Here is a 21,928-nt window from a genome sequence, read left to right on the forward strand (position 1 = left end):
CAAAATAGAAAAAACTAAAAATCATGGTCTATAAATAATAACGACATATATTTTTAACAGTATTTTTAATATAATATTATGGTCATACTTTATAGGTAGGTACATACAATTTTAATTGGTATAGAATGATAGTTAAATAGTTTTTGGCTACAAAGCTTGGATATGAACCGATATATAGCATTAACATCCTTTGTAAATAGAGGAAAGTTGTGTTTTGCATCAGATGCTGTTTACCAAATTGTTAGCTACTCAGATCTTCTTTTTAAACGCGTTGCTTCGACGGGTCAATTTCAAGCCAGAATCATCAAAGAAAAACTGTTTATAGCAGCCTTGCACAAATTTCAGCTAACTTTACAAAGTTTATTTTTAAAAAGGTATTTTTTTCTGGGTCGTAATCCTCAGTAACCTTGATGGGCACATATATTTCTTTTTATTTTACTTTTTGGAAAGCTGAAATACGTAAAACAAAAAAATATGAGGTAAGTTAAAAAAGTATAAATTTCAATGTAAAAACGAACAATCTTATAACTACATGTGAGTGCAATACCGATGTCATGTGTTGTTTCATTACTAGTAACAATCTTTAAAATGGTGTTCTAAATTTTCATCATAATATTGTTATTACAATATATTCTCTTCGCTATCCATAAAAACTCGTCATCATGGTTACCTTACTTGTTAAATCTGTTTATTGAAAACTTGTTGAAAAATGATAAAGTATTAGGGAAATAACAAATTTAACATGACTGCTTACTAAAATGATGCTAAATTAGACAATTTTTGCCATTGAAATGATTCTAAACAGGTAAATGCAGGAGTATTGAGGAATATTGTAAATAACGTAAATATACACTTGCCTGTGAAATTCTATGCCAGAATTTGGTGTCCAAACACTTCTGCAATTTTGCACAATACAATGCATTCTTTATATTCGGAAAATATTCATTAAATAAGCAACAATATTAACTTAAATATTCGAAGCGACGCAATTTTTTTGACACACATGCCATATTGACAAAGTGAGAGTTGCTACAATTTTATTATGGTGACTACCCATAATCAGGGAGTATCGCTTTTTAATAATTGGTTCAGATACTTAGTTTATTTAGCATAAATAATAATTGTCTCATCCAACAATGCTTCTGAATGACGTTGTTGGCAATTTATCAACAAACTCATGTACAAAAACTAACCTTTTGCACAGAATATTACAGCATACATAGTAGCCTTGGGAAAACTTCGTATTAACAGTGGCAATACCAAGTTAGGTGTGAAAGTGATAAAAAACATGAACTGGGCAATATTTTCTTGTTACACGTCAATGTTCATACCGAAATCTCCAGTGTATTAGATATAAGCTTCTTGGGAAGGATCAAGAAGCTTATATCTAATACACTGGAGATTGCACTATGAACGTTGACAAGTCACGGGAAAGTATGACCTTGAATGACGCCTGGTTGTTTTTTGTCCCTTTCACACCTAACTTGGCAAGTTGGTGTGAAAGGGATGAAGGAACAACCAGGCGTCATTCAAGGTCATACTTTCCCGTGACTTGTCAACGTTCATAGTGCAATCTCCAGTGTCTTAGATAATATAAGCTTCTTGGGAAGGATGTATATCTGTTGTCACGTTCAACTATCGTCAGCAAGCGTCATTAATACCGACTTTACCAAGGACTTTACAGACAACCAATTTTTTTTTATTATTGTTAAGTTGTGGAGGCGAGGTAGCTAAATGGTGTAATTCGACGGCGCCGTCGAGACTTATCAAAATCGAAAGATAAAATAATTTCGAAAAGAAAAGCTTGTATGGACGAAGTCGTTTGTTTTTAACGCAGTTATTTTTATAGTTTTAAATGTTCATTTTTAAATGTTTATTATGTATATTTCTTGCGCGGAGAAAGGAAATTCCTGTGGGATTAAATATTTCACCAACTAAGTTCACCAACCTCTCTGTCTATATTTCTAGACAAAAAATATATCGCCGTCCCTGGAGAATCCATACTTAATATTATAAATGCGAAAGTAACTCTGTCTGTCTGTCTGTTACTTTTTGCAATTTGCATGAAATTTGGTATGGAGATATTTTGATACCCGAGAAGGGACATAGTAGACCGGGAGATATTGACACAAAATTTCGAGTCATTTGTAACAGGATGGCGGTTCTACAGGGGTCTTAGTACGCAATGACAAAAAGAAAAATGATGGTGTGAACGCTTCGTGTTCGATGTTCATGTTCGTGTTTGATGTTCGTGTTTGATGTTCATGTTCGTGTTTGATATTCGTGTTCGTGTTTGATGTTCGTATTCGTGTTTGATTTTCGTGTTCGTTTTTGATGTTCGTGTTCGTGTTTGTGTTCGTTTTTGAATTCGAATTTGAATAAGAATTAGAATTATTAGAATTAGAATTAGAATTAGAATTAGAATTAGAATTAGAATTAGAATTAGAATTATAATTAGAATTAGAATTAGAATTAGAATTAGAATTAGAATTAGAATTAGAATTAGTATTTGAATTTGAGTTTGAGTTTCAGTTTGTGTTTGTATGAGTTTGTGTTTGTTTGAGTTTGAGTTTGTTTGAGTTTGAGTTTGTGTTTGTTTGAGTTTATGTTTGTGTTTGTTTGAGTTTGTGTTTGTTTGAGTTTGAGTTTGATGTTCGTGTTTGATGTTCGTGTTCGTGTTTGATGTTCGTGTTTGATGTTCGTGTTTGATGTTCGAGTTTGATGTTCGTGTTTGATGTTCGCGTTCGTGTTCGTGTTCGAACACAAAAATGTACGGCATCGTTTTTTCCTAATTATTTATCTATGTTAATACTATTTAAAACAACGAATTAAGTGTAGAAAACTATTATATTTCATTAATCTACGATGTTTAAACTTTTACAAAATTTCTGTTTTTGCATTTCTCTATAACTTTTTTTAGAACGGTTTCTTTTGAACGGCAATACTATACAACAATTGAATTTTACAATATCATGTTAAAAAAAAAGTTCCCGTACAGGGTCAAATGACCTTACAGCTCTTTATATCAAGAATTCGATGAAATTAAGATGATTATTGGTATACATTTAAAAGAACAATTATTTTTTGACGGCATTGCTTTTAATAGTACTTTTGAGTGCTAGACAATGTTTTGGAACCGAAGCCGTACTTAGTCAAATGACCCCCTGGAGTTGGGAAAGAGAGGGGATTGCAACTCTCGATTTTTTCCCCTTGTCCCTATGATTTTTGTACGGCGTTGCGGAATAATGGATTAAAAGCAGTATTGAAATAGTATGACACAGATGCCGTACATGGTCAAATGACCAAATTTACCCCCCCTAACTCTCGGAAATCAAATAAAAATTCCGACTTTGTGGACCACCATTTTTGTACGGCACTGAGCGGTTTCTTATTATTTTTAATGGATCTATCGATGGTTAAGAATGCCGTACAAAAATATATGACCAAAATTTACCGAGTCTACTTACCTGTACTTTTGAATTCTCATCTGCACTCAGTTGGACAGCTTACAAGTGACGGCATAGTGATGAATCTTATTATTTTATGCTCTTCTATCGTTCTAGATATGTCCCCTGGTGGTTCAATTGACCCATATTTTTTTCCTATGCGGGCTTGTAGTCTATACGATCAAAACGTTCCGTCCGAAAAAGAGACAAGTAAAAAAAAAACACTTTTGTATATTTTATACTACAGTATAAAAGTATAAAAGGACGTAACATTTTATTTTATTTGAACAAAATTATAAACATTTTAACAAGCTAAAACATTTATTACATCATCAAACGAACTTGTCATATTCACAAGTTGAAAAAGTGCGTCGAAGGACTGTTTATATCGATATCCTCTAATTCAGTTAATAATTTGTAAGCTTCTACACAATCAAAGGTAGCAGCAACTTCTCTGGGTGTTTCATTTCGGTGATTTGTTGCAAATAAATACGCTCCTAAATCCATAAGAATTTTTATAAGCGTGCAATTATTATTCATGGCAGCAAAATGTAAGGCTTGGCGACCACCAGGGGCCTTGGGGTCATTTATGAGAGCACCTTTAGCGACAAGAAGTCGCAATATTTTGGATTCTTCCTCAGTCGGAGTTGACATCATTACAAATTCTGAAATTTTTATTTGTTGAAATATATCGCCATAATTACAATATTATTTAAAAATCCAATGGACATAATATATATACAAAGATATATTTTTATTGTAAACTAACGAATGAATAATCCAGTGTCCATTGGATTGGAACGAGGTAATATCTTGCCGCCATAATCAAAGAGTAGTTGTGCCACTGCTAATAAAGGGCTGTATTTGGAGAGAATTCGTTTTAGTGATTATTGATCGCTTTTGAGTAGCTACACTTCATAGGTAAGTGGGTAGGTACCTACGAATTAATAAAAGTTCCTACTTATATTGTTAGAAAATACGGTAAGTATACACTGTTATAAATATGTATTTATACTGTGTTTAATTTTAAAATTTTGTTAACTAATAATATTCACAAAATGGTATTTTTCTTGGAGTCTTGAACTAAAATTTTAAAATCATCACCTCCTCATTAAGCACAGCGATAGCGGTGTCATACCAACACTATCTTTAATGTTTGGATTGACTCCAGCCTTTAACAGAATTTCAACTGCTCGAATATTGCCAGAGCATACAGCTAGATGAAGAGCATTTCTTCCCAAATGGTCCATTTCCTGAATGTGGGTATCTGTGCGTCTGAAACGTTAAAAACGTTTACATGTTTCTTTTAATAGAGGTATTTTAACAAAAAGAACTGAGTAATCCTGCTGAGGTCGAAGTTAATTAACTAGGAACATTATAGTCATTATCGATAACGTAAAAATTCAAATGATACCTACCTATCGAATTTGTTTTTTTTTTTTAATTTGAATGCTGCCGTTTCTCATGAATTCCCATTAAACGATTATCCAGATCTTTGTTTCGTTCGTAGATTTTCTTTTGTGCGAAGAGAATAAGGAATAATAGTTTAGCGAAAGTAAAAAAAGCAAAAGCACCTTAAAATAATCTCTAAAAGCTGATCATTGCCAGTTTCAGCAGCAATTAGTAAATCCTTGTCGGCATGAAGGAACTCGATTGCTTCCCTCAGTTGTGGATTATTATGATACTGCTCTGATTCATACGAATGGCTAGATCCAATGTCTATTGATCTAGGAGATCCAGGATAGGATGGGATGTGTAAGTCCAGTGAATGCTCCGATATTTCTGAATTGGATTATAAATTTGTAGTAAGATACCTAATTTTATTTCTCTAAGTACTATCGAGATGATGTCACTTTAAATTATTTAAACTTTAACCTCCTGAGACCCAGGATTTTTTTCTCTTTCTTTTGTAATAAAAATTAGCTGTATCTGTTCTAATGCAATTATAGATATTCAAAAAAATGGTAAAAAAAATCTTTCGTGGAAAACTTGGATTTTCTTTATGTCATGTATATATTACAGGGGGTCCCAGTTCCAAGTGTAATAAGTTTATGAAAATGAAGAAAAACTACATGTTTTTTTAGTTATTATATATTTTTAAACTTGAATCTAAATAGTTATTATTCTATCCATTGTTCTGTGTCTATTTTTTGTACCTTGGTTCATAGATAGGTATTTTTAAGGGTGAGAAACGACCAGTTCATGTATTTTGCACCGGCGTGGTGGTGTATTTATATTGTCACGTCCACCCCTAGGTCTTATTTCTAATCCATCCTCTCGGTCAGCCTCCCCATAAGCTTGGTCCACGTCATGTGCGTCCCCGAGATGGTCTGCCAACAACTGAAGATGACATACATAGTGACGATTCTGTTCTGAAATGACTCATACTCATTGGACGAATGGAAGTAGAATCATGTTCTGGTATTTGGGCGGCTTCATCGGTATCATTTGGGGTATTACCTTCATCTCAAACATTTATTTATTCAATTAGACTTCTTCTAAAAGCAATTTTGAATCGTCACAACAGTATTAACATTTACCACCGATTCGGAAAGCAGTATCTATGGAGAAGAACCGGCAAGAAACTCCATAGGTCCATCATATAGGTCAATATTTGACTCATCCAGGTGTTGGTAGATCTCAGTATCTTATAATCCTTGGAAATTATAATAAAATCTGTAACATAAACTAAAGAATGTCATATAGGTAATACATGGGGCTCTAGTAACCAATACCAATTTGGCAAGAATTGAGACCAAATGTCTTACCAGTATGACATAAAAGAAAACATTAATATTTTTCACAAGTTTTAGATTTATCTTACAAAATAACTATTGCAGTTGCAGAAATAATATCTATTATCATTAGATATACAAAGATATACTGCAATATACGAATGGTTCCACTAGAAATATAAGATTACTGACCACGTGTTTGCCGTCGCACAGCCACCGTCAACTTCGAAATGAGAATACTTCAAATCACTGTCACTTATAAAACCAAAAACCGTTTAGTATAGTGGATGACATACCACTACATCGATTTGAGGTATTATTCGCGCATATACGCAAAAGATGGCGTTGAAATATTTTTTTATTGTTTATGTAATATATATATGACCGCAGGCCCCAGGAGGTTAAACCTTGTAAACTAAATAGATACTTATGGGTCTCATGACACATCACGTTAAACTAAAGTCATTGTTATTAAACTACCTACTCTCTTGAGAAAGACAAGACAATTTGAAACAAATATAGGTAAATATAACAGGGTAATTTTATTTGGTAAAATACAGAAGAAAAGAAAATTCATATAATGGGCATTTATTTATTTAATTACACATGCAATAATTGAAATATTCGTCATAACTGTTAACAGTAGACATTTTGAAATAGCAACTAAATATTATTCCACTTTGTCTTTATTTTTAGGCTGAAGGGAATTACTAGAAATGTTGTGTGAAATTACGAATGAAGCAAATTGTTCATCCTCTAAAATAGTTTCCATTTTTGGAACATCGTCAAGCAGTGATGATTTTTTCTTTGTAGAAACTAATAAACCATCTCTTTCTACAAATCTATCTCTATTTTTTAAATAGGCTATTACTATTGAGTCGTTGTCTTCTTCATCCTCAATTTTAATAGGTAACTCGTTTTCACTTTGTAGATTTATTTCAATCATTTGTAATTCGTCCCTAGAATCTATATCAACAAATGCAGAATGAAATGGCTCGATTATATCTTTGCTGGTTGATGGAATACCAATGGGCAGCACATTTCGATTGTAATGTTTTGGTATTGCAACTTCTCTTGAATGTGGAATACTATTTATTAATAATTCTCTTGAACTTGGATTGCTTATGCAGCTTGAATCCACAATAACAAACATCTGATCTCTTTCGATATGAGTAGATTCTACATGCATGTTATTTGAAGAACATTGTATTTCAGATCCATTATCGCTGGAAAGAACATATAGGTACAGGTGTTTTATATAATAATCGAACTTTACATCATGTGAAAATTTTGATCTATGTCTTTGTGAGTTTTCTCGAACTAGTAGGTTTTTTTAATAATGTTGTATCTGCTATAAGCTGCTGCATGTTGTTCACGAAGAAGCTGTAAATTCCTTTGCGTTTTTATCAGCTCCTCAATATGATTTGGTAATGCTCGATCCGGATAGAAAAAGTAGATAAGCGATCGAAACAAATCTTTTCCTAACCGACATAGAAACATCTTATTGTAGCTAAATAACCATAAAAATAGTTCATACGTTGCCCTCGCCGTGGATTGGACATCTTCTTCTGGTTGGCTCGTAGAAGCTGTAGCTGTGGTCACTATATTCTTACTTTGTGTTTCTTCAAAACTTTTACTTATATTAGGTGTTTGTTTTTCATTCATATTAACATTTAATATAACATTGTCAAGCTCAACTTAATGAAAATGACATGAGTTTTACATACTTCGTTTTTTCCATTTTAAATATTTAACTAGGTAGCGAAAAGTTTTTACTATCGTATTTTTCTGCTTGCGACAGACAGAAAGCAACAACGGAAAAATATGAATTTATATTAATGTGATAAATTGTGTGATTTATTATCGAGTTCCTTGCCTATTCTTCTCGGTGGTAGTTGGGTGATTATCTATTACCTATATTATATCGTTGGTGATAGCACATTCCGAATCAATAGTCTTTAAAAAAACTGACTTGACTATTCTTACCTATATTAAATACACTTAAACTTCACTTAAAAGACTGACTAAAAAAGTTATTGAGTTTCAGTGTCTATATAGGGTTTTGAAATAAAACAGCAATTATTAGATTATGCTATATTAATACAGCAAGTATACATATACACATTGACTAATACTAGACTTCGACTTTTTGTGAAGTCACACTTCACGAATAATGATGCTTGTGTAAATATTAGAGGAATTTAATGTATTTTGTTTCGTATGCATAAATTAATGGATATGCAAGTAACTGAGGTAGGGAAAGTACGTGTTTGAAATATTGTAATATTAGGCCAATCTTAATTTAAATTTGAAAACGATTCTGCTATAATACCTGCTTACAAACTTATCTATAACTAAAATACTGACTATATCCTAAATATAGCAGAATAATTAAATGCAGAGATATAGCCCATCCTAACTAAAAGTGTTGATATCCAGTCGAAAGATAGATATCATAAAGAATAGGGGAGCCCTCACATACATGTTGTATTTTAAAGTTTGGAAAGGACAGTAAAGATCAGATATTTTCCTTCGAATGGATACCCAATGTAGAACAGCTTAAAGTATAAGTCGTCGGTACACAGGAAGGTCTTGTTCTTGGACACGGGGCGATGAACGCAGCAGTTCAGCAAGAGTATAGAGATCATCACGAGGTCTGTAGTTATTTTGATGTATCATCCCATCAGAGCGTTTACGTGCAACCATGAAGCGTTTCATTCTATTAGCATACATTCTCTTGCGACGGGCTTCCTCATATCGGCGAGCGACTTCATTCGGATCCACTTGGTACAAGTCTGGTAGTCCTTGAGCCAAAGCCATTCGGTTCTGTTCAGAGAAATAAGAGTGACGAGGATAATCTCTTTCGCGTGCTCCAATTACAACGGGTTCATTATACCATACGTCCCCATTTTCATCGACTTCTGGCTGCTCTTCATCAAGCGTGCTTACGTGACCATAATAACCATTAGGAGTCCAGTGGTTTGCATTCCATTCTTGTTTCCTGCGCTCTTGCGCTTCCCACATGTTGAGTAGAGCACGCACATCAGCAGCGCTGAGACCGGAGTCGCGTTTACGGCGTTCTGATATTGGCCTATGTACAAAAATACAATTAGAATATGTGTGTAAGACGAAATACGTATAGATATGTCATTATTCGTTTGATCAAGGATATAACACTTATTTAAATTGCTTACCGGAAATTCTTCTTGTTGCCTCCAGTATTCTTAGAACCCACATTTTTAGCAGAAGCCGCAGCACCGCCAACTTTGCTTCCGCTGCCCCTTTTAAGACGATGGGTTTCGTAATCTTCTGCTACAGTTTCTACAGGTGAAAGACTTTCCTGCTGCCTAAAATGAAAATCAGATTAACATCTATTCCCAAAATCCGGTATATAATTCAATTTGTGCATTCAAAACGCTTACTTGAGATTTTTCTTCCCAGAATTAGATTTGGTAGCTACTTTCGTTGCCGTACCAGCGCCTACAACTTTTGTTCCTGTGCCGCGCTTTCTGCGACGCGCGTCGTATCCAGCAGACAGCCCTTCTATGGCCGGTGGTTCTCCATACAATTCTGGTCTCAATATGAGATTATCCAGTTCACCTGTTGATTGAGGCGAATCATATCTTTGATCAATTACTTGTTCAAATCCTTCTTGATTTCCTGAAATAGTCGCCGTGTCATTCAAACTTAATATTGAATAGAAGGTTATGGAAGCAAGTCAAAATTGTATGGTGAAGTGTTTACCTTCCTCACTGAGAGCGAGTGGATATGGTTCCAGATCATTTTTATCGCTCTTATTCAAAAATAATGACTGAGTGTCGTCTTTTGTTTGGTCCCAATTTTCGGGTAGCTCAGCAATTGGACCGTTTTCTAATAATGAATAAACTATAAATTGGTTAATTAGTTAATTAAATTTCAATTAAACGAAAATAACTGTATATGATTACATTGTTATGTATGTATGAATACTTATACATAAAATAATGTCTAATCGTAAAGCTGATAAGTTTATAATATAAGAAGATATCTAAATTCTTATTGTTGTAGGTATACTATGTTATAGCTTGTTATTTCATTTAGACAAATCTATTTTATGTAAGAGCAAGTACCTATTTAGTTCAATTTTATTGTAAAGTACTTTCAGTGAAAGGCTTGTAAAGGTCATAGTTGAGGCAGAACGAAAAACTTAGAAGCGCGCAGGACACCTGTTGCTAAAAATAGAACTGCGCGGATATGAGCCGGCTGATCGATACAAACAAAGTGATAGACTATGAAAATTATGTAGACAGAAAAAACATTATAATCCTTTTTCTAATTGGTAATTGATTGATAATACCTATAATTTTAATGGTATATATACTAGTATAGAAAATTAATATAACAGTTACCCTACCTTTGTTATTAGAAGGCGTTGGTAGCGCATCGCTCAGAAGAATTACCGCGACAAACGCGGTCAGCGAAATTACCAACATATTCACGACTCAAATAATAAATTATTAATTAATATTTAGGTCACAAGGGAGGAAATTTCTGTCTTCGGATGGCGAGCGACGAGTTCCAGCATCAACTGGAGAAAAAGCTATCGTCGATGTCGATATTGTGCGAACATGCGCAGTGAACTCTGCAGGGACGAACTGATAGCTTCGACGAGTAATCTACATAGATATTGCATAACACAGGCTGGAGTTTTTATCTAAGCTTTCTTATCACTTATTCAAACGCATTTCAGATCGATAATGCCTTCTACATGTTTAGATAATAATAATTTGATGCTAATAGATTTGAAGATAATATTCCAATATCTAGTATTTTATTGTAAGTAAGTAGGTATTTTCTTTTCAAATATTTTGGGGGCTCGAATAAATCAAGTCAATTAACATTTCAATTTAGCGATATAGGTATCATTGCAATATACGTAGTACCTAAGGAATACCTACGATAATAATTAATATAAAATTCCTTTGCAATATGATGGAAGACATTAGACAAAAGATAAATAAATATATATCTACCTATTAACTATGTTCTTCATATTAGTTATTAAACAAATTCCATTTCTCGGAATTACTTAGTATTTAAAAAAGACCTAAATCAATTTTTCCATGAAATTGATATATTTTATTATTACTTAGGTACTTTTATTTCAAAAGAATGCCTCCCTGACCCTATGACGTCTAGCAAAAGCTACTTTAATAAATAAACCTTTCGACGAAATATCGCAATGGTGGAAAGAGATGAGATGGAAGCGTCGAGAGTCGAGACGCCCATTAATTATTACTTACAATACATTGAACATTATTTCGTTTTAATTTACAGTTTTTATATTTGTTTCTGGAAAATTTTCCTATCGGGATTCCGGGGTCAATAATTTGGGCAGTTGCAATGAGAATTCTCTTTTATAGCCGATGTTGTGTACCTTTATCACTTTATAGTGTTACATACCTATAAGTACTTAGGTAGGTATAAGATTCTTATTAGTTTATAAATAATGCATGATTAAAACTTTTTCGTATCATTTTGTTGCATACAGATATTCCTATGGGTATAGTTGAGTAATAAGTATAACCATTAATCAATTATAGACTTTTTATGAATTTATCAGCAAGAAAACGCAGCTTTGCATTATGTAGTGTCGTTTCAGTTCTTATCCAGAAACGTACACAGGTTACATCTTCGCTGTTAGAAATTAAATAATAGGTTCACAAAAGTTACCTATGTAGGTATAATCGTAATGAATTCTTGGCAAGGACACGGGTGACGGGACAATAATAAATGGTAGCGTAGGTACCTACCAACAAGTTATCATGTGTAGCTAATAGGTAGCTAATCCCAAAAGTTTCCAGGTTTTAGTTATGTTTTTTCATTTAACAAATATATTCTCCCAGATTTCATTCTACTACCAATCCATGCTGTATATCGTTCAATAAGTTGCTAAAGGCAATCATCTGCTTGTTCAGATACTTTATGACTTGCACAATAGGCACAAAGGCAGACTGGAGAGCTAATAGATTCTCGCGACCGAGTCAACAACGTCCTGTTAACAGGTTAGGTACCATTTGATACTTTGATATGTTTATAGCTTCCTTTCACCTAGGATTTTAAAGTACAAATTTATAAACTCCAAATGAAGAGTTTGTATGACTACAATACCAATAGATAGATGCGTACCTACTTAGGTATCTAGTATCTACCTAACTACCTACAAAGAAAAACTTTTTTTAATTCACATGCTACGAAATCCGTCGTTCTTTGGGACTTGGGAACGTACCTAGTTAAAATGGCTGATTACCTATAGGTAGGTATCTAATGGACAAATAAAAAACCCAATACATAGTTATTTAAAATATTTTAACTTTATTTTAGATAGTCAGGTAACTAACAGGTACCTAAAATTTATTCTATAACATAGGTAGGTATAATAGGTAGTTAATATATTTTTTGTTTCTTTAAAATAATTCTCACAACTTAACGGACCTCTGTTATTGTAGAGGTGAATGGGCAGAGAGTATCAAACATCAACACATTATTTTTATTTACCACCACGTGACTTATCCGAAGCTTTTGTGGAAGATACCTACCCAGTGATTATGGTTGTACTAACGTATTCAAAGTTGAAGATCCTGACACTAATGATAAATCAGAGAGCAATATACAGCGAAAATTATTAATTCTACCTATTGGACTAGGTACCTACATGGTACATACCCTTGTAGGCACATGGGTACCTAAAGCATCAAATCAACATAGCCATAAATTAAAATAAGCATTTTAATGTATTGGAGAGGTTTGGTTTATGGATATCGGAAAATATTTTACATACAATAATTAATTAACTACTTAGGTAACTAATGTTAGAAAAAAATGATGTTATAAATTACAACCGTTACTTATGAAAGAAAAACGGAGAATTCGTATTTCGTATCCGCCACTCACAGGCACAATCGGTTCAGTAATTACCTATTTTTTAATAGAATAGTCAGAACTGAAAAAAAATTAAATGGATAGAAAAAAATGGTTTGATCAACCCTTGGGATCAACCGGCAGATCGAAGAAATAAAAAATAATATTCATCAAAATCGGTTCACCCAGTAAAAAAGAGCTGAGGTAACAAACCTAAAAAAATAATTATTGATTAGTCGAATGGAGAACTCCCCTCAGTTGAAAAATGGTCACCGATGTTTCTGGGAAAAGGTAAAATTCCATCACCAATTAATGACAATGACCAATCGGTTAAAAACCGACTGTACTTACATACGGTCCATCAGAGGAAAAACAAAACAGCCGTATTGAGAATTTCCATCGTTTTTGGGAAGGTCGGTTAAAAAGCTCCAATCCGTGTAATGTATGTGTGTGTTTTGAGGACGCGACGCGACACAATATATTATATTCTATGCTTCTACCAACCTGCATTTGATTTGATGGCCTGTACGGTGTACCCTCACAGGACTCCTCCTTGGTACAGTGGTTGACGCGTGAGCCTAGCTCCGAGGGGTCCTGGGTTCGATTCCCGTTGGAGACGAAGAAAAAAAAAATGTCTCGGTCTGGTAGGACACACAGGGCTGATCACCTACTTGTCTCTAAAGAAAATCGATCAGTGAAACAGATGTATTGAAACAGACTTCACTCACCCTCACAGGAGGGCCATGTCCTTTCAGTGGGAACATAATGGGCTGATAATAACTGTATGTTACAAAATTACAAAATTTGGTAGTAAATTGTAAAGGCTTAATCATGCCTAGGTAGGTATATGCATTATTTTAATTTCAACGTCGGTCTATCAGTTCATATATGTACATATAACAATAATCTATACTAATATTATAAAGCTGAAGAGTTTGTTTGTTTGAATGCGCTAATCTCGGTAACTACTCGTCCGATTTAAAAAATTCTTTCGGTGTTAGAAAGCTCATTTATCGAGGAAGGTTATAGGCTATATATCACCACGCTACGATCAACAGGAGCGGAGCCACGGGGGTGAAACCGCGGGGAGCAGCTAGTTATTATATAACATTGAACCTCTTTAGTAACTACCACTTAAGTATCAAAGTTATTAAGTTTTGTAATGTACAGTCTATATTATAATATACATATTTATGTTAAGTTTAATTATTTATCAGGAAAATTATTGTGAATTTAATGAAGGAAAAATAAATAAAAAAACGATTAAATAATAAGGTTTATTGTGATATTTTTTTAAACAAATAAATTAAAGAAACATGTCTTAACTAATATTGAAATTGATTTTAATTAGAGTTCAATTTTATATCGAAGGAAAACAATTGCATTTTTAATTATTGAAGTGTAGTTCATTCAATATTAAGTATATAAAAATACAAAGTACATCATTTTTAATTAAATTTTATTTATTATACTTTGTTATATCAAAAGCGAACAATTTGTACCATTTGTACGTATTTGTTTAAAGATTAATGATTACAGATAGAAACAACCCAGTCTAATACTTAATAATTGATTTATTTTTTAGATTTCTTTGTAGGTTTTTTTGAATGAACCTTCTTTTTACGTTTTTTCTTATCTCTTTCACTATCAGAGCTAGATGATGAAGAATCGCTACTACTTTCTGAACTACTGGAAGAACTACTCGAACTACTGGATGTGGATACTTTCCTCTTTTTTCTTCTCTTTTTCTTTCTATCAGAATCACTTGAACTTGATGATTCTGTACTAGAGCTACTTTCTGTAGAACTATCTGAGGATGATGTAGATACCTTTCGTTTCTTTTTATTAGATTTACTGTCTTTTGCTTGCTTGTTCTTTGATTTACTGTTCTTTTCATGTTTTTTTCTATCTAAAATGGGGGATGGAGTTTTAGGTTCCTCATTAATAGGTTTCTTTATAGTTTTACTAGATACACTATTTTCACTTCTCCGTTCTTCATTTTTGCTTTGGTCTCTCTTATCGCGGTCTTTACTATGATCATGTTTGTCGTAAGATTCTTTATCACTTCTTCTTGGAGGGGAATCATTGTTCCTTCTTTCAGTGTTGGAAGCGTTAGATTTGTGAGATCTTTCAGTGCCATTGTATTCACTCCTGTGTCTATGAGACTTTCTGCTGATACCATTATCACGGTCTTTGCTTTGTCTCTTACCCTCTCTTTCACTTCTATGAGATCTTGAATCTTTTTGCCTAGATCTACTCCTACTTCTATCTCTTTGTGACCTATTATTTTGGTGTCTATCTTCTCTATTTTTTCTATCCCTATAACTACTTTCATTTCTTTCATGTTTCTTATCCTCATGCTTTGTGTTATGCTCTCTATGGCTATTTTTATTTGTATCTCTACTTGATGTTCTATTCGATTTTTCTATTTTATCAAAAGATACTTCTGATTGATCGTCATTAAAATATTGAACACCTCTCCCTTTACCTAACCACCTCATTTTTGAGACTGATTGTGAGAAGTCCACATGAATTCTTCGGTCATCTATTAATACATTGTCCATTTTGAAATAAGCATCCTCACAAGATTTTTTATTATCAAACTCAATGAAGGCATATTGTAAGGAGTTACCAGTCTTCTTATCTCTAATAACTTCACAGCTTACAATCTTTCCAAAGCGACTAAAAATAATTTCCAAGTCATCATCTGTTGTGACAGGATTGAGCTTACAAACAAATAGTACATTTTCAGGTGGCGCAATATCAGCATCGGGTAAATCACCAACTATTTCAAGGATAGTAGCTCTCGCTTTAGCTTCTTTCTCCTCTATCATTTCTTGTATTTCTTCGGCAGTTTTACCTTCAGTTTCATCAATTTCTTCATCTGGCGCAATTCTACCACCCTTTAGTCGCTCAGGATTTGGTGATGGAGACCGGGATGGTGCTCTCAAGCCAGGGGGATCACTAAAGGGATCTTCTAGAACAACTGTATGTGTAATACGCACATCACGGTATGGCCGATGAGCTTCATCGCAGATAACTTCGTTTAATTTTCCTAGAACTTCATGTCCTTCTGTTACTTCCCCAATCACACAATGTGTACCGTCTAACGAGTCCAGATCCGGGGCAAGAGTGAAAAAAAATTGCGAGCCCACCATCATATCGTCAGTACAAACCATGGACAACAAACCAGCTTCTGTGTGACGAATTTTAGGCCTTTTCTCTCCAGAAAAAAATCTTTTGCTAGGCCCTTCTAGTATACCCCAAATAGATTCTCCACCAGATCCTTCTCCCGTAGGATCACCAGTTTGAGCAATAAATCCACTTCGTATGGAATGAAATAGATTGTAATTGTAGTATTTCATTTTGCATAGTTTTAAAAAGTTCAAACAAGTGACAGGTCTTTGATCTAAGTAAAGATCCACAGTGATGTCACCGAGCGTAGTTTCTATTACTACTGCCATTATTTTTAACTTTATATGTGTAAATCATAAAGCGTTTAATTATTGCAAAAGGTTTTAAAAATCAGACACATCACAAAGCTTCAAATATAACCTATTTGAATGTTTGACAACGGTTTGACATTTTTGTCTGCAGTCCACTGCATTAAGTTATGTCAAAATAAATGATTACCATATTGAAAATTTCGATCAAAAATGTTTATGAGGCTGTAATAAAATTATATTGTACAGATAAAGTAAGATAATATTAATAATAAATAATAATACAAAAATATTTTAACATCAAAGTATCATAAATACAGCGACATCTGTAGATTCTATAGAAAACTTTAGTATATCGGTATAAGATATGGTATGCAAGTTGATGAAGATTTCATTTCAGTCGTTAGATGGCAGTTAAAAAAAATAAGAATTTTAAAAAAAAGTCTGTAAAAACTAAAACGATAATACGATTTTGGCGGTTTTTCTGTACTTATAGGTAGAAATATAATTTTCTGCTAATGTCTAATCAATAATATTTTTAAATATTAAATCCTGTTAATGAAGGTACATAAATGATAAAATAACAAAATACCTATATCAATCATCAATGATCTATCAAATTGGGATACAGTGTGTATGTAGGTATATTGAACATTTTTAATTGCCGAACTCAGTTTTTCTTGTATAAATTTTTAAAATAAATGCGACTTTCTAGGTAAAAGGTGAAATAGCTGCAGCGTCGAAATCTTTGCCTACCTTTCCTTCAAATAAACCTGTAACAGTAACTGAAAGTGCCTAACGATTAATAAATAATTGAACAATGACGTCGTTAAATGAGGTAGTTTATTAGGTAAGTAAATAGGCACCTAGGTAATTGGTTTTGGTTTTGTTTCATAATTCAAGGTCCGAGATAAGCGCCGAGGTAAGCAAAAGGTAAGCAACTTTGATGTGTTGGGGAAATATTAATTTTTTCAATCGTTCCAATTTAATCGTTTTGCTAAGCTTAATGAATCATTTTAAAACTTATATTATTTTATTGTATTTTGAAGAAACTTAGCTTGCTCTAATTTTCCGTTGAGTCGGTAGGCATCTCAAGCAGTGCCTACCTATCTATTACCTATAAGTTGTATACGTAGTATATTATTATTAGTCTGTGCTATAAGGGTAAAATAAAAAAAATGTTGTGTGGTTTTATGAAACCACGGTAAAAGTGAAACTTTTTTTCACACTAGAGGAAAGTCACCAAATATGGAATAGTATCCTAATATGGAATTCCTTCATTTCTCTAAGACTATAAGTATGAATCGCAACATTCGACCATCTTCTGTTTCATTCGGTGTACTAATTATCGCACTAACACCATCGAGGTTGCGCGAACGGTTTACGTGTGGAAGGCGTGTTTTGTTTTGTTGCCGTGCAGAAAATTTTTAAGGTAAGTAATAAATGAGTATTTACCGGCTATTATGTTTGTTTACATAAGTGTTATACTATTAATTAGTATGTCGGTATTATGTTTATTTCACCATTTTGTGATCTTTTGTCTTTAAAATATTGTGAATTGAAAAAATATTTAGAAGAGTTTGAACTAGTATAGAAATCCAAATATGGACAGTCGTCGGTGTCTATTTATGGAATATTATAATATTGTTATTATTTCTTTAAAAACTGTATGTAATGTTTGTTTTTAGAATGTCCGGTTCACAATCAACCTAACGAAAAATCTGGGATGAAGAAAAAACGGTACAATCTATAAAATTCGTCCGGGAAAAGAAAATGGGGTATTTGAAAGCGGCACAGGATTTCCAAGTCCCTAGGACAACTTTATTTCATCATTATATTTATATTTCTTCTTTCAACGTTATTAACTTTATTAAGAGAAACAAACAAACTAAGAAAAAATAAGGATGATAGTGAAGAAGAAAGACTCTGAGGTTCTGAGGAACTGCACGTTATCCAGTTTGATGAAGGTAGTGGACATGATGAGTTGATGGACGAAGTGCCTTCTGACTCTGCAGATGCAGAATGTAACATACATGCATCATCAGAGTCAGGAGGTTCTGTTCAAGACTTTTTGCCATGGATGAAAGTGGAGAAAGCTGAATTAAATGCTTGATGTATGGGCTCTGAACACATTATGATGTGCTGGTCCAGAATCCAGATGGATCTGGATTTGTGACTTTTGCAAATAATTACGTAACTTCTTTCATTTATCACAATATATGTTATATTCATTTAATTGATCTCAAAGATATTCATTACATTTTTGTTAATGTTACGTTGATTTAAGCTTATATTCCATATATGGGTACCTATTCCATATTTGGTTACTCATTTGTGATTTTGTTTTTTGTGTAAGATTTTATATTGATTACTGATATATTTGGTTAAAGGCTGTTAATTACTACTTACTTATAGATGTATGACTGATCAGTAAAAACAATAAACTGATTTAATTTATGTAAAGTTTTATTTTTATATCCCAAAAACAAAATGGTATTCCATATTTGGTTACTTTCCTCTATATATAGACATTTAACTAAAAATTATCGTATGTGTACGATAATTATCGTACGTATCGTGCGTCACGTGACATGCGCTACACAGACCAAAAAGTTTGCGACGATGTAATAAAAGTTTCACTCCAGGAATGTATAATTATTTTCAACGTAATAGGTAGATACCTATCAGACGTTTAAACGGTAAACACTACAAATATAGGTACTAAGCCTGTTGTTTATTCTCATCGCTTGGAATTGACGGTTTCAATTTAATTTAAAATTTTCGATATAAACGTGTCAATAGCAACTCACAGCCTATGGCAATTGGCTGTATGCTCACGTTTCTAGAAAATCTAATAAAGGCAGTTTCGTTCACCCTCCTTCCGCTTCGCCCTTAATAAAGTGGGTATTGAAAATTTACCAACAATTCTTCGAGGAATAAGGTTAGCCCAGTATGAATGGCGAGCTCACCTATAACAGGAGGGGGACAAGGTAAATTGATATCAAAGCCTATGGGTTAAAGTTCAAAATCTTTCAAATGGGTTCCGCTTTAAAATAATAAGCTCCGCCGGGTGGAAAATATGATATAAACATGACAACATGCTCTTTTCTTTCACACTTCGATACTATAAAATTTAAATTAAGGGTCGGAGGTACCTACTTGACTTTTGTTTTGTTTATTTTTTTAACTAAATACAATTATTTTAAAATTATTGATAAATAAATTATTTTACGATACCACGTAGAATCCACGGGTGTTACCTACTGGATTTAGGTATGCAAAATGAAAATATTCTCACGCTTATGCAAAATATTAACATTTCTAATTAAAAATAGAAATATTTTATATTACCTACTTAATTAGATATAGGTACTTACCTACTTAATATATTTTATGATTTATATTAGTATTTAAACATTTACATTGTAGGTCCTACAAGGTGCCACGATGGTAGCGCACGCAAAATCGTCAGTTGCGGAAGTAATAGGATTAACAAGCCGGATGTTTATTTAGATAGAAAGATGGAGGGATAAATATTTTGAACCCCGCCAAGTTTACAATTAACCTTAAGTAATCTTACACCGTGATAGTAGTTGGAGCATGCTCAATGCTTATGAGCAGATTCTACTCATGTGATATGTCACATGAGTAGGTAGAATCTACTCATGTGCTCATATCTTAGTAGCAATTTATTATAATACCTATGTAGGTACTTAACTTTTTACACTTCTGTTTGAATAAATAGGTATTTTGTTTATTCTATATACTTTATGTGTCAAGGATATAATTTAAAACAAACATTTATTCTGTAACATAAAAAGACAATTTAGTGCATCGCACAAGATAGGCCGTTATATTATAATCTACATGAAAAAGCAATCAAATCACAAACAACCGTCAAACCGACACAACAAATAACTCGGGATGTATTTTTAAAGAGTCGAAGAGGGCCTGGGGTGACGCTTGTATTTCCATACAAATGTTGCATAATTTAAAAGGAAGTTTTTGATGCCCATTTTTGCTGTTATGATTCGTGTTTTATGGGATTTATTGTGAGGTTCTTTATAAACACAGACGTATGCAAGCTTATACTAGTATCACATACTATTTTTAAAGAGTAGGTAACTATTTAGGCAACATGAAGGTTTAGATACATACTTAGATAATAAATAAGATAAATAGAATTATTATACTTAGGTATATTAAGCTGCGTCTTTGGGTTTATTCATCTGTTGTATGTCCTGTAAAATATATAACCAGTAAATTGGTAGCGTGCATTATAAATTCAGTAGTTTTCGCGTGAAGACTAAAATAATACATTCATACATTCTGAAAAATAAAAAGTTTTTATAATATTACTTAGTAGCGTTAGTAGAGCTAGAGTTAACTTTGCTGATCTAGGGTAAAAACATTGACATAGGTACGTACAGTTTGATAAGCTAAGCTGATCTTACAAAGCCAAAATACAAGGCCATAAAAGTGCAACGAATATGACACCCACCCTCTCTTAGATTTAATCTGTTTAGATTTGCCCGTAAAACGTCGCCGATAAAATAAAGTGAGAAGCGCAAAAATCTCCTTGTCTTATCGCCACCGAGCAAGATTACACATAAAAATGTTAAATGATCCTGAACGCGTATTGAAAAAATTTGGGGGAAATGGAGGGAGAAATTGGTAAATACGAGACGAATTTTACGTGCATTGTGTCATTGTCATTGCAAACTGTATCAAACTGATTAAGGACGATGTAGGTACATACTCGTAGTAGTTTCATGTTTTATTATTGAAATAGAGATAAGAAAGTAGAGTCGGAAAATAAGAATTAATGTCTTAATATGGTATGAGCGACTATAATTACGTTTGATGCTTACTAATTTGTAAAGTATAAATGCGAAAGTCTTTTGTTGTTTGTTATTCTTTAGTATGATTAAAGCTTTTTACCGCGGTAGGTATTACATCTCATTCTAATCGAAGTATTCTGTAAATATGCGAGCGGAACCGCGGAAAAGCTAGTTCATGTTCCTAATGATGAAGAATTAGGAACATAAACTTTTATTGCTATTTTTGCCGCGTTATATTAGTCTATACCTCTATTAACCATTGAGGATCGCCATTCGACATGCTTGCATGAAGTTGGATAAAAAAGTCACGCGCGTGACTGATATAATGACATTTCGTATAAATAAAAGTGTCGTACCTCTCGGTGAGCCGATTGGCTTCGATTATGGCCCCGCGGAGACTAATATTCCTTTCTCCTGAATGTTTTTTGGGGATGTTATTTTGCGTCGGACGCAGATGGCGTTAGGTTCACGTAAAATTGCCGGCCATTCAGTGTCTCGGACGGCACAGTTGGGATTCAGTAAGGGTCACTTAGGTTAAGTAGCCTCTCACTGGGCACGTACAA

General features: G+C 33.3%; 4 protein-coding genes across 5 annotated transcripts; all 4 read right to left on the bottom strand.

The window, feature by feature from the left end:
• Positions 1-3,824: 3,824 nt before the first annotated feature.
• LOC123698224 lies at positions 3,825-5,912 on the bottom strand. The gene is made up of 6 exons (XM_045644809.1): positions 5,907-5,912; positions 5,690-5,786; positions 5,261-5,281; positions 5,021-5,228; positions 4,551-4,721; positions 3,825-4,111 (listed from the first exon to the last, which is right to left on the bottom strand). Exons 1-6 carry the CDS (start codon positions 5,910-5,912, stop codon positions 4,084-4,086), a joined length of 531 nt encoding a protein of 176 aa, XP_045500765.1. The 3' UTR covers positions 3,825-4,083.
• Positions 5,913-6,851: 939 nt separating this feature from the next.
• Positions 6,852-7,865, bottom strand: LOC123698225. Its single transcript, XM_045644810.1, has 2 exons — positions 7,719-7,865; positions 6,852-7,407 (listed from the first exon to the last, which is right to left on the bottom strand). Exons 1-2 carry the CDS (start codon positions 7,844-7,846, stop codon positions 6,852-6,854), a joined length of 684 nt encoding a protein of 227 aa, XP_045500766.1. The 5' UTR covers positions 7,847-7,865.
• A 395-nt stretch (positions 7,866-8,260) lies between these two features.
• LOC123698154 (putative neuropeptide precursor protein) lies at positions 8,261-10,824 on the bottom strand. Of its 2 annotated transcripts, none has more exons than XM_045644754.1 (5): positions 10,575-10,824; positions 9,926-10,051; positions 9,604-9,841; positions 9,376-9,528; positions 8,261-9,272 (listed from the first exon to the last, which is right to left on the bottom strand). In XM_045644754.1, exons 1-5 carry the CDS (start codon positions 10,651-10,653, stop codon positions 8,741-8,743), a joined length of 1,128 nt encoding a protein of 375 aa, XP_045500710.1. In that variant the 5' UTR covers positions 10,654-10,824; the 3' UTR covers positions 8,261-8,740. The 2 variants fall into 2 exon arrangements, with proteins under 2 accessions (XP_045500710.1, XP_045500709.1); XM_045644753.1 differs by having other exon boundaries at positions 9,926-10,066.
• A 3,520-nt stretch (positions 10,825-14,344) lies between these two features.
• On the bottom strand, positions 14,345-16,665 carry LOC123698071 (peptidyl-prolyl cis-trans isomerase sig-7). The gene has a single exon (XM_045644666.1). It carries the CDS (start codon positions 16,543-16,545, stop codon positions 14,656-14,658), a length of 1,890 nt encoding a protein of 629 aa, XP_045500622.1. The 5' UTR covers positions 16,546-16,665; the 3' UTR covers positions 14,345-14,655.
• Between the last annotated feature and the right edge of the window lie 5,263 nt (positions 16,666-21,928).

This window comes from Colias croceus, chromosome 15 (assembly GCF_905220415.1).
Source record: "Colias croceus chromosome 15, ilColCroc2.1".
Taxonomy (NCBI): Eukaryota; Metazoa; Arthropoda; class Insecta; order Lepidoptera; family Pieridae; genus Colias; species Colias croceus.

Coding starts and splice junctions, on each gene's coding strand:
- LOC123698224 (XM_045644809.1), bottom strand. Junction 5,229..5,260: donor ACTTAGAGAAATAAAATTAG/GTATCTTACTAC, acceptor AATCCAATTCAG/AAATATCGGAGCATTCACTG. Junction 4,112..4,550: donor TCGCTGTGCTTAATGAGGAG/GTGATGATTTTA, acceptor TAAAAATTTCAG/AATTTGTAATGATGTCAACT.
- LOC123698225 (XM_045644810.1), bottom strand. CDS start 7,846: ATGAATGAAAAACAAACACCTAATATAAGTAAAAGTTTTGAAGAAACA. Junction 7,408..7,718: donor CAATCCACGGCGAGGGCAAC/GTATGAACTATT, acceptor TGTTCTTTCCAG/CGATAATGGATCTGAAATAC.
- LOC123698154 (XM_045644753.1), bottom strand. CDS start 10,653: ATGTTGGTAATTTCGCTGACCGCGTTTGTCGCGGTAATTCTTCTGAGC. Junction 9,842..9,925: donor ACTCGCTCTCAGTGAGGAAG/GTAAACACTTCA, acceptor CGACTATTTCAG/GAAATCAAGAAGGATTTGAA. Junction 9,273..9,375: donor GGCAACAAGAAGAATTTCCG/GTAAGCAATTTA, acceptor TTTTGTACATAG/GCCAATATCAGAACGCCGTA.
- LOC123698071 (XM_045644666.1), bottom strand. CDS start 16,545: ATGGCAGTAGTAATAGAAACTACGCTCGGTGACATCACTGTGGATCTT.